Source organism: Mesocricetus auratus, unplaced genomic scaffold (assembly GCF_017639785.1).
Source record: "Mesocricetus auratus isolate SY011 unplaced genomic scaffold, BCM_Maur_2.0 contig_11555_pilon_obj, whole genome shotgun sequence".
Classification (NCBI taxonomy): Eukaryota; Metazoa; Chordata; class Mammalia; order Rodentia; family Cricetidae; genus Mesocricetus; species Mesocricetus auratus.
This window is the reverse complement of record NW_024429537.1, coordinates 26,354-40,204: the sequence shown is the minus strand read 5'-3', so window position 1 is coordinate 40,204 and position 13,851 is coordinate 26,354. Positions and strand designations below refer to the sequence as shown.

General features: G+C 39.3%; 1 protein-coding gene across 1 annotated transcript; it reads left to right on the top strand.

The window, feature by feature from the left end:
* Positions 1–267: 267 nt before the first annotated feature.
* Positions 268–8,285, top strand: LOC121137989. Its single transcript, XM_040740844.1, has 2 exons — positions 268–377; positions 7,497–8,285. The coding sequence occupies exons 1-2, from the start codon at positions 346–348 to the stop codon at positions 8,167–8,169; spliced, it is 705 nt and encodes a 234-aa protein (XP_040596778.1). The 5' UTR covers positions 268–345; the 3' UTR covers positions 8,170–8,285.
* The last annotated feature ends 5,566 nt before the right edge of the window (positions 8,286–13,851 follow it).

Sequence of the window (13,851 nt, the reverse complement as noted above, 5' to 3'; positions counted from 1 at the left end):
TACTTGTGTGGAATTCTGTAGTTGAACATGTGAATTAGAAACTCTATGTTGGTTTCCTGTCTATAAAATGGGATAATGATTGTGTGGATCTCACTGGAGGGATGGTAATATCAGGTGGCCTGATATGGCTAAAATTTGTAAATGAAGTTCTAATGAAGCAAAGCAGAGAAGAGGAATGGGTCGGCTTGTGTGGATCAGGGGTTTGTCGGTGACATACTGTTGTGTACTCTAATACCTACCTAATAAAACTTCTTTTGCTGAAGGTGATTCATCTCTCATGGGATTACCTGTCGGGTCAATGCTTCTTATTATTTAGAAGATATTCACGATCTTGGCTTCTTTAAAATGGATCTCTTCACCATCCATGATATACCAAGGTAAAAACTGAAAGTCGGGTACATGGAGGGTTTTTAATGGGATCTCTCTGAACTACATGTATCTCCTCCATGGGATTCACACAAGGACAGAAACACATCCTGCCAAGCTAGCCCATTTGTCTGTTACAACAACATTCTCTACCCGAATTGTAGTTGTGCTACAAAAGGCATTGTATCTGTATGTCAAAGAAGAGCTTTTCAGCAGGTAGTTTCAAGTCACTACCATTTGTAAACTCATGTTGCTGATGCAACTTCCCTGGTAGAACAGCTACTTTCTTTTCCCTGTTAGGAAGCACATTCCACAGAGACTATAGAGAACTGAGTAGCTAGTAGGGGATGGTTTCTGGCAAGAAGTGGCATTATGAGTGGCAATGTCATTGATTACATGCCTTAGCCTTCTACCGTTCTGCTCAAGGACTAAATGGTATCCCTCAGGGCATAGATTTTCATGGAAATTAAGACTACAACCAAAGATATGAAATAGAAGTTTTCTTAATTAGTTTTAGCATGCAGTTCATATATATTTTAATTTGGTGCAAGAGAGAATATTTATTCACTAAGGTAGGATACTTTAAATATTAAAACATTATGAAACAAATTTTGTGAAAGGGAAAGTTTGAAGAATTTGTGAGTAATGATGGGAAAATATATCTCTCATGCTTTCCATACAGATTTTAATTATGTGGCACAGACAAACATATAATATATATATATATATATATATATATATATATATATATGATAATTGTGACATCATGTTACTGGGTGTTCCATGTGAAACATTTGTCATTTTGCTTTGTTCTTTCAGTAGACATTATATGTGAGTTCAGATTGTTTACAATGTTCATTTCCAAAATTTTGAAATGTAATTATTCTAGGCATTCCTCAGCTTATTGCTCTTTTATGAGGCATTTGTCATACTAGTGCACTGCAAAATCATGCTGAAATAAGCATCACCTTAAATATGATATTGCAAACTCTTTATTTTGCTATGAATACTAAGTATTAAAATTCATAGGTAACAACAGTAGGCTGGAGAGATGGCTCAGGGTTTGAAAGCACTGATTGTTCTTCTAGAGGAAATGAGTTCAATTTCTATCAACCACGTGGTACCTCACAACTGCTTGAAGGCCAGTTCCACAGGATACAACATCCTTATGCATACATGAAGGCAAAACACCAATTCATTTACAGTAAAAGTTAAACTGAAACAACCATAGCCATATGCTTGTAAAGGATATAGTACTACTGTAAAATATTATATTTTATTCGTAATGGTCTATTTTAAATTTATTTTTCAGTTTGAATTTAGATAAGAAACAAGGTTGCTTCACAAGTCAGCTCCAGGTCCCTCTCCCTTTCCCTCCCCTCCTCCAGTGCACTTCCCCCACCCCCATTATCCCCTCATTCCCCAGGGAGAGTGGAATGCATGCCCTATGCTGTCCTACTTGTCTCCCACCTTGTAAATCTTCTCCCAGCTCCCACCTGTCTTTCTTTTTTTATTTATTTTTCAGTTTAAATTTAGATAAGAAACAGATAAGGTCCAGGTTACTCTCCCTTTCCCTCCCCTCCTCCCATGCCATCCCCCCAACCCCCCCATTATCCCCTCATTTCCCCAGGAAGGGTGAGGCCCTCCATGGGGGTGTCCATACTCTGTCATTTCATACAGGGCAGGGCCTAGACCCTCCCCAAGAGTTCAGGGTGAGAGTGCACCTCACATTGTTGGATGGGAGTCCAAAATCCGTGTGTATACTTGGGATCAGTACTGATCTGCTGCCCAAGGCTCAATAGATTACCTAGGCCTTCTCACTGACACCCATATTCAGAGGGTCTTGATTAGTCTCATGCTGCATTCCCAGGCTGGTGCCTGGGATTCAAGACTTAACCTTTGTCAGGTCAGCTGTTTCTTTGGGTTAAATCAGCCCAGTCTTAATCCCTTTGGTCATCAGTCCTCCCTCTCTGTTACTGGCTTTCTTGAGTTCAGCTCAGTACTTAACCAAGGGAGTCTGCCTCTTCTTCCATCAGCCACTGAATGAAGTTTCTATTTCCCAGACTCTCTGGCCTTGGGATTGTAGGCTGGAACTCCCCAGATCTATATCTAAAATCCATGTATACGTGAGTACATGCCATGTTTCTCTTTTTGTGACTGGGTTACCTCACTCAGGATGGTTTCTTCTAGTGTCATCCATTTGCCTGCAAATATCAGGATTCCATTGTTTTTTTTCTGCTGAATGGTACTCCATTGTGTAAATGTACCACATTTTCTCTATGCTCTCTTCGGTTGAGGGACATCTAGGTTGCTTCCAAGTTCTGGCTATTGCAAATAACGCTGCTATGAACATAGTGAAACAGAAATCTTTGTTGTATGAATGGGCATCTTTTGGATATATGCCTAAGAGTGGAGTTGCTGGGTCTTGTGGTGGGTTTATTCCCTTTTTTCTGAGGAATCTGCATACTGATTTCCAAAGTGGCTGAACCAGTTGGCACTCCCACCAGCAATGGAGGAGTGTCCCCCTTTCACCACATCCTCTCCAGCATAAATTGTCATTGGTGTTTTTGATTTTAGCCATTCTGACAGGAGTGAGATGGTATCTCAGAGTTGTTTTGATTTGCATTTCCCGGATGGCTAAGGATGTTGAGCACTTTCTCAAGTGCCTCTTAGCCATTTTAGACTCCTCTATTGAAAATTCTCTATTTAGTTCTGCATCCCACTTTTTAATTGGATCCTTTGATGTTTTGGTGACTTGCTTCTTGAGTTCTTTGTAAATTTTGGAGATCAACCCTCTGTCAGATGTGGGGTTAGTGAATATTTTTTCCCATTCTGGGTGCTGCCTTTTAGTCTTTCTTACTGTGTCCTTTGCCTTACAAAAGCTTCTCAGTTTCAGGAGGTCCCATTTATTACTTGTTGATCTCACTGTCTGTGCTAGTGGTGTTATGTTCAGGAAGCTGTCTCCTGTACCAATTCGTTCTAGGGTACCACCCACTTTCTCTTCTAAGAGGTTCAGTGTGGCTGGATTTATGTTGAGGTCTTTGATCCATTTGGACTTAAGTTTTGTGCATGGTGATAAACATGGATCGATCCACATTCTTCTACATGCCAGCCTCCAGTTATGTCAGCACCATTTGTTGAAGATGCTTTCTTTATTCCATTGTATATTTTTAGCTCCTTTGTCAAAGATAAGATGTTCATACGTGTGGGGGTTAATATCCGGGTTTTCAACTCGATTCCATTTGTCTACCTGTCTATTTTTGTGCCAAAACCAAGCTGTTTTCAGGAATATAGCTCTATAATAGTGCTTGAGGTCAGGGATGGTGATACCTCTGGATGTTGCCTTGTTGAACAGGTTTGTTTTGGCTATCCTGGGTCTTTTGTTTTTCTGTGTAAATTCGATTATTGTTCTTTCAAGGTCTGTGAAGAATTGTGCTGGGATTTTAATGGGGATTGCATTGAATCTGTAGATTGCTTTTGGCAGGATTGCCATTTTTACTACATTGATCTTACCTATCCAAGAGCATGGGAGATCTTTCCATTTTCTGAGGGCTTCTTTAATTTCTTTCTTTAAAGATTCAAAGTTCTTGCAATACAGGTCTTTCACTTGTTTGGTTAGCATTACCCCAAGTATTTTATGTTGTTTCTGGCAATTGTAAAGTGTGATGTTTCTCTGATTTCTTTTTCAGCCCTTTTATCATCTGTATATAGTAGAGCTACTGATTTTCTTGAGTTGATCTTGTTGCCTGCCACTTTGCTGAAGGTGTTAATCAGCTGTAAGTGTTCCCTGGTAGAGTTCTTTGTGTCATTGATGTAAACTATCATATCATCTGCAAATAATGAAAGTTTGACCTCTTCCTTCCCAATTTGTATCCCCTTGATCCCCCTTTGTTGTCGTATGGCAATGGCTAGAACTTCAAGTACCATGTTGGATAGGTATGGAGAGAGTGGACAGCCTTGTTTTGTTCCTGATTTTAGAGGAATTGTGTTGAGTTTCTATCCATTTAGTTTGATATTGGCTGTTGTTTTACTGTATATAGCTTTTATTATGTATAAGTATGTCCCTGTTATCCCACATATCTCCAAGACCTTTATCATGAAGGGGTGTTGGATTTTGTCAAAGGCTTTTTCAGCATCTAGTGAGATGATCATGTGATTCACAATGGTCTTACACTGAAAATTTTTCACCCTGTCTAGATGAAGTTCAGATCAACAGATCACCAAAGTTTGAAAGAACTTCCACTATTCCATGAGTTCTCATAATTTCGTAAATATTGTCTCCTCAAAGTTCTTCAAGTTTTTAGGGAAATCTTTTTTTTTTGGTTTTATGAGACAGGGTTTCCCTGTATTGTTTTGGAGGCTGTCGGTCCAGCCTGGCCTGGAACTCACAGAGATCCGCCTGCCTCTGCCTCCCGAGTGCTGGTATTAAAGGCATGCGCCACCACCGCCCGATTGCTTTTAGGGAAATCTTTATAAAACCAATGCTGTTTCCTCCTACATTTGATTGTTTAGCCTCGCCAAATAAACCTTCTAAAGATTCAAAATCATTCAATATATCCAGAGGAACAGCTGTTTCCAGAATTTTCTTTCTGGAATAAGACTCCTTTCAATATCGCCAAGCTTTTGTTATTGCTCACAAAAGCTTCTATGTAAGGAATTTCAAGCAAGAGAATAGGAACAATTTGAAAATTAATCTTTACTAAATATGTATTAGAAATCTGAATCATCAAATGTGATTAAGTGCTTATGATTTATCTAAGTGCATAGAGACTCCTGTTTACTTGGTGAGTCTGTAGGGTTGTTCATAGCAAAAAGGCCGAGTCTTCCTCCTTGGAATCCTCATGGTGGGGTGGAGAGATGGCTCAGAGGATAAAAGCAGAGGCTGCTCTTTTAGAGGTCCTGTATTCAGTACCCAGCAACAACATAGTGACTCAAACCCATCTGTATTGTGATCTGTTGCTCATTTCTTGCATACAGGCAGTACATAGAATACATAATACATAAATAAAATCTGAGAATTCACAGGAAGAAATAGCACTCAGTGACACAAATATAGAAGGTGGCAAACTTCTACTTCACACATGGGTGATATGTTTATTGCCTTAATATATGAGTATTTTTTGTAATAGTTACAATAAACAATCAATTAATAATTGACAAAAAACCTCAATTTGGAAGGACCTTTCTGTAAATGAAGAGTTCATATTTCAAGATCCACCAAATCCAAATATAATCCCTGTACATTAGAAAATGTTCTTAAAGGAAACATATTTTTAAAGTAGTCTTAAAAATACTTGATTCAGTAGTGTAAGGAAACTGCCCATCAAAAGGTTAAAGAGACAACAAAAAAATGTTGTAGATTGTTTTCGGTTTTGTTTCATTTTTTTGAGACAGGATTTCTTTGTGAAACCCTGGATATCCTAAAAGTCACTGTGGAACAGGCTGGCTTCAAATTAAAATAGATATACTTGCCTCAGCAAACCGAGTATTGGGATTAAGGCAAATGCCTCCACACCCTATCTTGCATAGAAATTTTCAAAAATATTGAATTATTTTATATGAAGTTTTGTCTACACGTACACAACCAGAAGAAGACATTGCGTCTCACAGTACTATAGTTATAAAGAGTTTTGAGCTGCCATAGGGGTGTTGAGAACTGAACCTAGGACCTCTTAATGAACAGCCCATTGTATTAACTGCTAAATAAACAAATGCACACTTTACAGCATTTGACAGATACAGTGAAACTGGTAAGAAAATCTATTTTTAAAATGTATTCAGATTAGAAACATGCTTGCTTCACAAGTCAATCACAGTTCCTTCTCCCTCCTCTCCTCACTTTCTCCTGCAAACACAACCAAGCCCCAATCCAATGATGACTCTACTCTGCAGGGAGAGTGAGGCCCTTCATATGCAATAGCCAAAGTCCAGGCCAGGGCGTAGGCCTTCCTCCCAGTGTCCAGACTGTGAGAGCATCTCTCCATTTGCAATGGACTGCCAAAGTCCACTCAGATGCCAGGGATAAATACTGATCTATTACACGAGGCCCCAAAGATTGCCGAGGTCTTTTCTCTCACACCCACGCTCAGAGGTTCTAGATCAGTACCATGGTGGCCGCTCAGCCATCAGTCTGGTGTCCATGAGCAAACCCTTGTTCAGGTCAACTGATTCTGTGGGCTTCAATTGCAATGTCTTGACCCCTTTGCTCATCAGTGTTCATCACTGCAACTGGTTTCTTGGATTTCAGTTCAGTGTTTAGCTGTGTGTGTCTGCCTTTGCTTCCATCATCCACTGAATGGAGACTCTAACACAGCATACAAGGTAGTGGTCAATCTCATTATTGGGGAAGGGCATTTAAGGTAGCCTATACACTATTACTTAGATTGTCAATTAGTATCATTTTTGTAGATCACTGGAATTTCATTCCTGCCAGATATTTCTACAAACCATTAATGATTCCCTCTATTATGGTATCTCTCATCTTACTCTCCTCTATTCTTCCCCTGACTCAACTTTCCTGCTTACCCATTACCTAGCCTCCCTTTTTCTTCTCCCTCAAACTTTACCAAAGCTGCTGGCTCCCTCCTCCTATACTCCAACTCCACTCCAAATATGATGTCCCATTCCCCTTCTCTGGTGTACCATGCATATCTCTCTTAGAGTCCTCCCTGATTCCCAAACTCACAGTCACTCATCTGCTTCATGTGCACAATCCATATCTGAGTGAGTACATACCATGTTTGTCTTTTTGTGACTGGGTTACCTCTCTCTGGATGGTTTCTTCTAGTTCCATCCATTTACGTGCAAATTTGAAGATTCCATGGGTTTTTTATGCTGAGTATTACTCCATTGTGTAAATGTACCACATTTTCTCTATTACTCTTCACTTAAGGGTGCTAAACAAAATTTTACACAGAGAATTTGTGCTATAATCATGGAGTTTTGGACTTCTTATACTCTTATCTATAGTATGATGAGGCCTCATATATAGATAATCTACTTGAACAAAACTATGTGACAGCAGGAACAAGGTAGGAGAGCTTATTGCTCTGTAAATCACACCTGATTTTGATTTCCATGTTCCCTTGTGTAACTGACTTGACAAGACCTTTATTCAATCTCATCTTCAGATTTGCCAACACAATGGAGTACATCTTGAAGCTGAGAGGAATACTTAGCAGCCTATCAGCGTTGGTGTTTGAAATAGTCATTGCAAGTAGCCAAAGCTGGCGCCTGTGGGAATTCAACAACAAGATCGTGCAATTTGTGTCCTTTGGACTGTGGAAAGCTCATTACCCTCAAGAGTTTAATGTCTCAGGGACTGTAATCAAGATGTTGGTGCAAACCCCTATCGATTCCACCTGGACCATTTCCCCTGAATTTCAGTATGCAAAAACCCTGATAATATGGGCCATTTTGATGAAGCCTATAGTTCTAATTTTTGGTGCAATAGCCATCAAGATCAGCTGTATGAAAGACCCGTTTGTGGAGTTGCAGATGCATTGCTACAAGGTCTGTGCCTTAGTTTTGAGTGTAAGCAGCCTCTTCACATGTGTTTCTGTGAGCTGGAACCACTTTGTAGATCATTATGGCCAAACCACTCTTGACTTTCCACCCGACTTTCCGGTTAAAAAAGAAGCTGTGATAGGAAAACACTATACTGCTGTGTTCCCAACAGGTGTTCTGACAGCCACCATGTCATTCCTTGGTGTAATGTTCTTTCTTTCTGAGATAAGCTCTTTGAAACTACAGAGTCAGGTTAAGGCCCCAGGTGCTTGCCTAGTGGCAAATCAAGAGGCCTGAAATGAGACCTCCTGCATTTGCAGCATGTGACACAATGTTGCTTGAAAAACTTTCTATTCATACACAAAATTTCTGTAGTTATCAACTCATTCTCAATAAAGCATCAATTTCATTCCCTGGGAATGTCTAAGCTTCCTACTCTGTATGCCTAAAGTGTTCCTTTCTTTGAATGTTTTGACATGCTAAACCCTGAAGGCCATAATTATGTTTTCATACACTTCCAACAAGCAGTATTGGTGAAAATAATGGTGAAAAGTATGTTGTTGGTCTCAGTTTTCCTTGTGAGTGCCTTGTCACAGAGATGTGAGGGAAAAGGAAGCAGAAGCAGCAAGCATGCTAGGGATAGCTATGAGCATGGTGGAAAGAACGTCCAGGATTCAGCTTGGGAGAGACAACTCATTTATGTAAGCAATGGGCTAACTTATATAACTTGAGTCATTGGGGAGGAGGAGGACAAAATCATCCATGAGAATATACCTAATTTGCATATTTGGACAAAGTTCAGGAAAGATAAACATTCACGATGTACCAATTCAAATATCAGGGCACACGGGAAGAAAGGTGTAAAATCATGCATAGTCATACAGAGTTTACAGGCACTCTGTATAAAGTCTTCCTCTAAATAAAGTCAGGTACCTGAACATAGAGACACTCTTCACATGACTTTAGACAGAGAAAGAAAACTGCTGAGAAAAATATTCTCCATATTGTGCTGAGCTCAGATAGTTCATAGAACATGTTGATCTGTAGCCTGAAATGCAGTGTACTCCAACACCTTTTGCAAATGTAAACATTACAAATTCCAAGTGAAAGAAGGTTTTTAAGGCAGGTGATCCATAAACAAAGAAAAATAACCACAGTTCTGTCTGGAGACCCTTGGGTGTTCAGGTTTATTCAGGGAAGACCTGGATTTATTTTTACATTACTAATTAATTTTTTTCATAAATTTTATATACAGAATGGTGATCAGGAGTGGGATCATGAATTTCCACGCAAAATAACAGAATGGTTGTCAGGAGTGGGATTGGATTTCCACGCAAAACAACAAAAGCTTTAAAGCACTATTTACACTAGCTCACTCTTGCTGCTTTTAGCAAGGAACATGGAAAATTCCCCTGCTCTATGGCCCTCAGCTCCAGGTCCACCTCACTCATATCCCCAGGTCCAGCTCTACTGTTTTTCCCAGGAAAGGCACAGGGCTTTCTCCCAGAGGGAGATGCCCAACTCTCCTGCTCTTATGTCCTCATGGCTGGCTAATTTCTCATGTATTGCAGCATCTGAGGGTCAGTGCAAGATGTCCCACTCTTGTGACCACAGTCCCAGCTGCCATAGGTAATAATGGATGAGGGTGGGAGGGCCAAAACAATGGAACTAAAGGTTATCTATCCTGTTGCTTTTGTGGAGTACAGGTTTTCAAAGTATGACCTGATGATTATCTGAATTTCCTCAGAGTCCACTGTTATGTCCCCTTTTTCATTTCTGATTTTGTTAATTTGCGTGTTTACACTGTGCTGTTTGGGAAGTTTGGACAAAGGTTTGTCTATCTTGTTGATTTTCTCAAAGAACCAACTTTTTGTTGCATTGATTCTTTGTATTGTTTTCCTAGTTTGTACTTTATTGATTTCAGCCCTCACTTTGGTTATTTCCGGGTGTCTCCTATTCCTTGGGGAGTTGGCTTCTTTGTGTTCTAGAGCTTTCAGCTGTGCTGATAATTCTCCATTCTAACTATTCTCCAGTTTCTTCATGTGGGAACTTATGAACTTCCCTCGTAGCACTTATTTCAATGTGTCCCATAAGTTTGGGTATGTTGTGTCTCCGTTCTCATTGAATTCTAGGAAGTCTTTAATTTCTTTTTTTTTATTTCTTCTTTGACCCAGGAATGGGGCAATTGTGCATTATTCAATTTCCATGAGTTTGTAGGGTTTCTGTAATTTGCGTTGTAGTTCAATTCTAATTTTAATGCATGGTGGTCTGATAAGATGCATGGAGTTATTCTAATTCTTTTGTACCTGCTGAGGTTTGATATGGTGGCAAGTATGTGGTAGATTTTTGAGAATGTTCCATGTGGTGGTGAGAAGAGTATATATTCTCTTTTATGTGGATGGAATGTTCTATCGATAACTGTTAATCCCAATTTGCTCACAATTTCTATTAGACCCTTTGCTTCTTTGTTGAGTTTCTGTCTGGTATTCCTGTCTAGTGGTAAGATTGGGGTGTTGAAGTCTCTCACTGTAAGTGTATGGGGCTTTATATGTGATTTGAGTTTTAGTAATGTTTCTTTTACTAACATGGATGCCTTTGTATCTGGGACATAGATGTTCAAATCTGAAAATTCATCTTGTTGGATATCTCCTGTGATGAGTATTTAATGATCTCCTTCATCTCTTTTGATTGAACTTTTTTAAAGTCTAATTTGTTAGATATTAGGATTGCTACCCCAGCTTCTTTCTTGGGTCCATTTGATTGGAAAATCTTTTCCCAACTTTTAACTCTGATATATTGTCTGTCTTTGAGGGTGAGGTATGTTTCATGTATGCAGCAGAAGGTTGGGTTGTGTCTTCGAATCCATTCTGTATCGTTTTATGGGAGAGTTAAGGACATTAATATTGAGGGCCATTAATTTTGCTCATTCTTCTTTGATTTGGAATCGTTGGTGGTGGTGGAATTAAGTGTGGAATTCCACCCCTTATTCTTTTGGCTGTTGGTAAATTGGGATTATCTAATGCCTATATTTTTCTGGGTATAGTTAACTTCCTTGGGTTGGAGATTTTGTTCCAGAATTTTCTGTAGGGCTGGGTTAGTGGATATGTTGCTTGAATCTAGATTTGTCATTGAATACTTGTTTTCTCCAACTACAGTGATTGAACGCTTTGCTGGTTATAGTAGTTTGGGCTGGCATACATGGGCTCTTAGTATTGGTAGAATATCTATCCAGGACCTTGTGGGTTTCAGTGTTTCTACAGTGAAATCAGGTGTAATTCTGATAGGTTTGCCTTTATATGTTACTTGGCCTTTTTCCTTAGTTGCTCTTAATATTCTTTATTTATTCTGTATAATTTGGGTCTTGATTATTATGTGGCGAGGGAGTTTCTTTAGTGATCCACTCTATTTGGTGTTCTCTCACTTTTATGGAAGATAAGACCTGGGATCTTATGTGTGTGGCTCCTGCCAGGATTGTAGGCTCTGTGGCAGTCCCCCAGAAATGTTTCCACTGGACCCTCTGGTACTGGTGGTCCCGCTTGTTCCCTGTTCTTGTTGGTGGAAGAGAAGACCTGGGATTAGCGTCCTTGGCTCCAGCTGGATGGGTGGCTCTGTGGCAGTCAGTAGGTAGTCCACTGCCATTGGAATGCAGGCCCAGATGCTGGGCCTTGCTTATATGGACCTGCTGGTCCCCTGGTCTCACTGGTGGAAGATAAGTTCTGGGATCACGGATACTTGACTCCTGCCAACATGGAAGGCTCTGTGGTAGTCCCCAAGCAGTGGAAGGCAGGCCCGGATATGGGGCCTTGTTTACCTGAAATAGCTGGTGCCTTGGTCTCATTGGTGGAAGAGAAGACCAGTGATCTGGGGTGCATTGCCTGCACTTGGTTTGGAACCCCTGTGGCAATCCCCAGGCAATTCCTATGCACTGGAATGCGGGATTGGATGCAGGGCCTGTTTTACATGGTCCTGCTTGTCCTGCCAGGCCCACTGGTCCTGTTGGTTCCCTGGACCTGCTGGTCTCAATTTCTTTCTTTGGGGACTTAATGTTCTTGTCATACAGGTCTTACACTTGTTTGGTTAGAATTACCTCAAGACATTTTACATGTGTGACTATTGTAAAGGGTGATATTTCTATTGTTTGTTTCTTAGATCCGTTATCATTTCTAAACATGGGAAGAACATTGTTAATATTTGACTTTATCTTGTATCCTACAACTTTACTGAAGGTGTTTATTAACTGGAGGAGTTTCCTGGAGGGATTTCTCAGGTCAATGGTGTAAAATATTCTATCATTTGTAAATAGTGAAAATTTGATTTCTTCCTTTCCAATTTGTATCCTCTGGATCTCTTGTTTTCTTACTACTCTAACTACAACTTGAAGCACAATATTGACGAGATATGGGGAGAGTGGACAACATTGTTTTGTTTATGATATTGGAGGAATCGCAGTGAGTTTCTCTCCATTTAGTTTGATATAATGAGGTGATCGTGCGGTTTTGTATTTCAGTTTGTTTATATGCTGGTAATGTTTTCAGATTGTCATGTGTTAAACCATCGTTCCATCTTTGAGGTGACACCTACTTGATTATGCTGAATTATTTTTCTTATGGGTACTTGGAGTCAGTTTACCAGTATTTGATGGAGTATTTTTGCATCAATATTCATGAGGGAGACTGGTCTGTAGTTCACTTTCTATGTTGTGCCTTTGTGTTGCTTATATATCAAGGTAATTATGCCTTCATAAAAAGAGTTTGGCAATGACGCTTCTTCTATTTTGTGAAACAATTAGATTAGTATTTGTATGAGCTCTTCTTTGAATTTCTGGTAGAATGCTGCACAGATTCCATTTTAACCTAGGCTTTTTTTTGATGGGAGAATTTCGATGACTGCTTCTGTTTCATTAGGGTTTCTAGTTATGTGCAAATTGCATATTTCTTCTTGTTTTCAGTTTGGTAAGTAATAACTATCCAAGTTATTGTTCCTTTCCCTTAAATTTCCCAATTTTTTGAAGTTTGCTTTTTCAGAGTATGACCTGTTATACTTTAAATATCCTCAGTGTCCGTTGTTATGTCTGCCTTTTCATTTCTGATTTTGTTAATTTGCATGTTCTCTCAGTCTTTGGTTTATTTTGAATAAACGTTTGTCTACCTTGTTGATTTTCTTGAAGAACCAACTTTTTGTTCATTGATTCTTTGTTTTTACTTTGTTGATTTCAGCCCTCGAATTTATTATTTCCTAGCCTCTGCTCCTTCTGGGTGAGTTTGCTTTTGTCTTCTACAGTTTTCGTACGTGCTGTTAAGTCACTAGTATGACTATTCTTCAGTCTCTTTATATAGGCATTAATGCTTAGAACGTTCCTCTTAGCAGTGCTTTGGAAGAGTCCCACGGGTTTGTGTATTTTGTGCATTCATTTTGGTTGAATTCTAGGAAGTCTTTAATTTATTTCCTTCTTTCTTCCCTGACCCAGGGTGGAAGCAATTGTGCATTTGTTTCAATTTCCATGAGCTTGTAGGGTTTCTGGAATTTGTATTCCTTTTGAACTCTAACTTTAAACCGTGGTGATCTAAAAAGTTACAGTGGGTTGTTCCAAATTTTTATATCTGCTGAGGTTTGCTTTGTTACCCAAGTATGTGGGTGGTTTTTGAAGAAGCTTCCATGCGGTGCTTAGAAGAAGGTATATTTTAGTTTTGGATTGGTTGGAGAGTTCTATTAAAACCAATTGTATCACAACTTCTGGTATTTCCTTTATTTTTCTGTTAAGTTTGTATGTTGTAGTCCTTTCCAGTGGTGAGAGTGCTTGCATTTTTATGTGTGATTCAGGTTTTTGTAGTGTTTCTTTTACAAATGAAGATGCACTCTTATTTGGGGCATAAATATTCAGAATTGAGTCTTCACCTTGATGGATTTTTTGCGCTGAATATAAAATGTCCTTCTTCATCTCTTTTGATTAATTTTAGTTTGAAGTCTAATTTGTTCGCT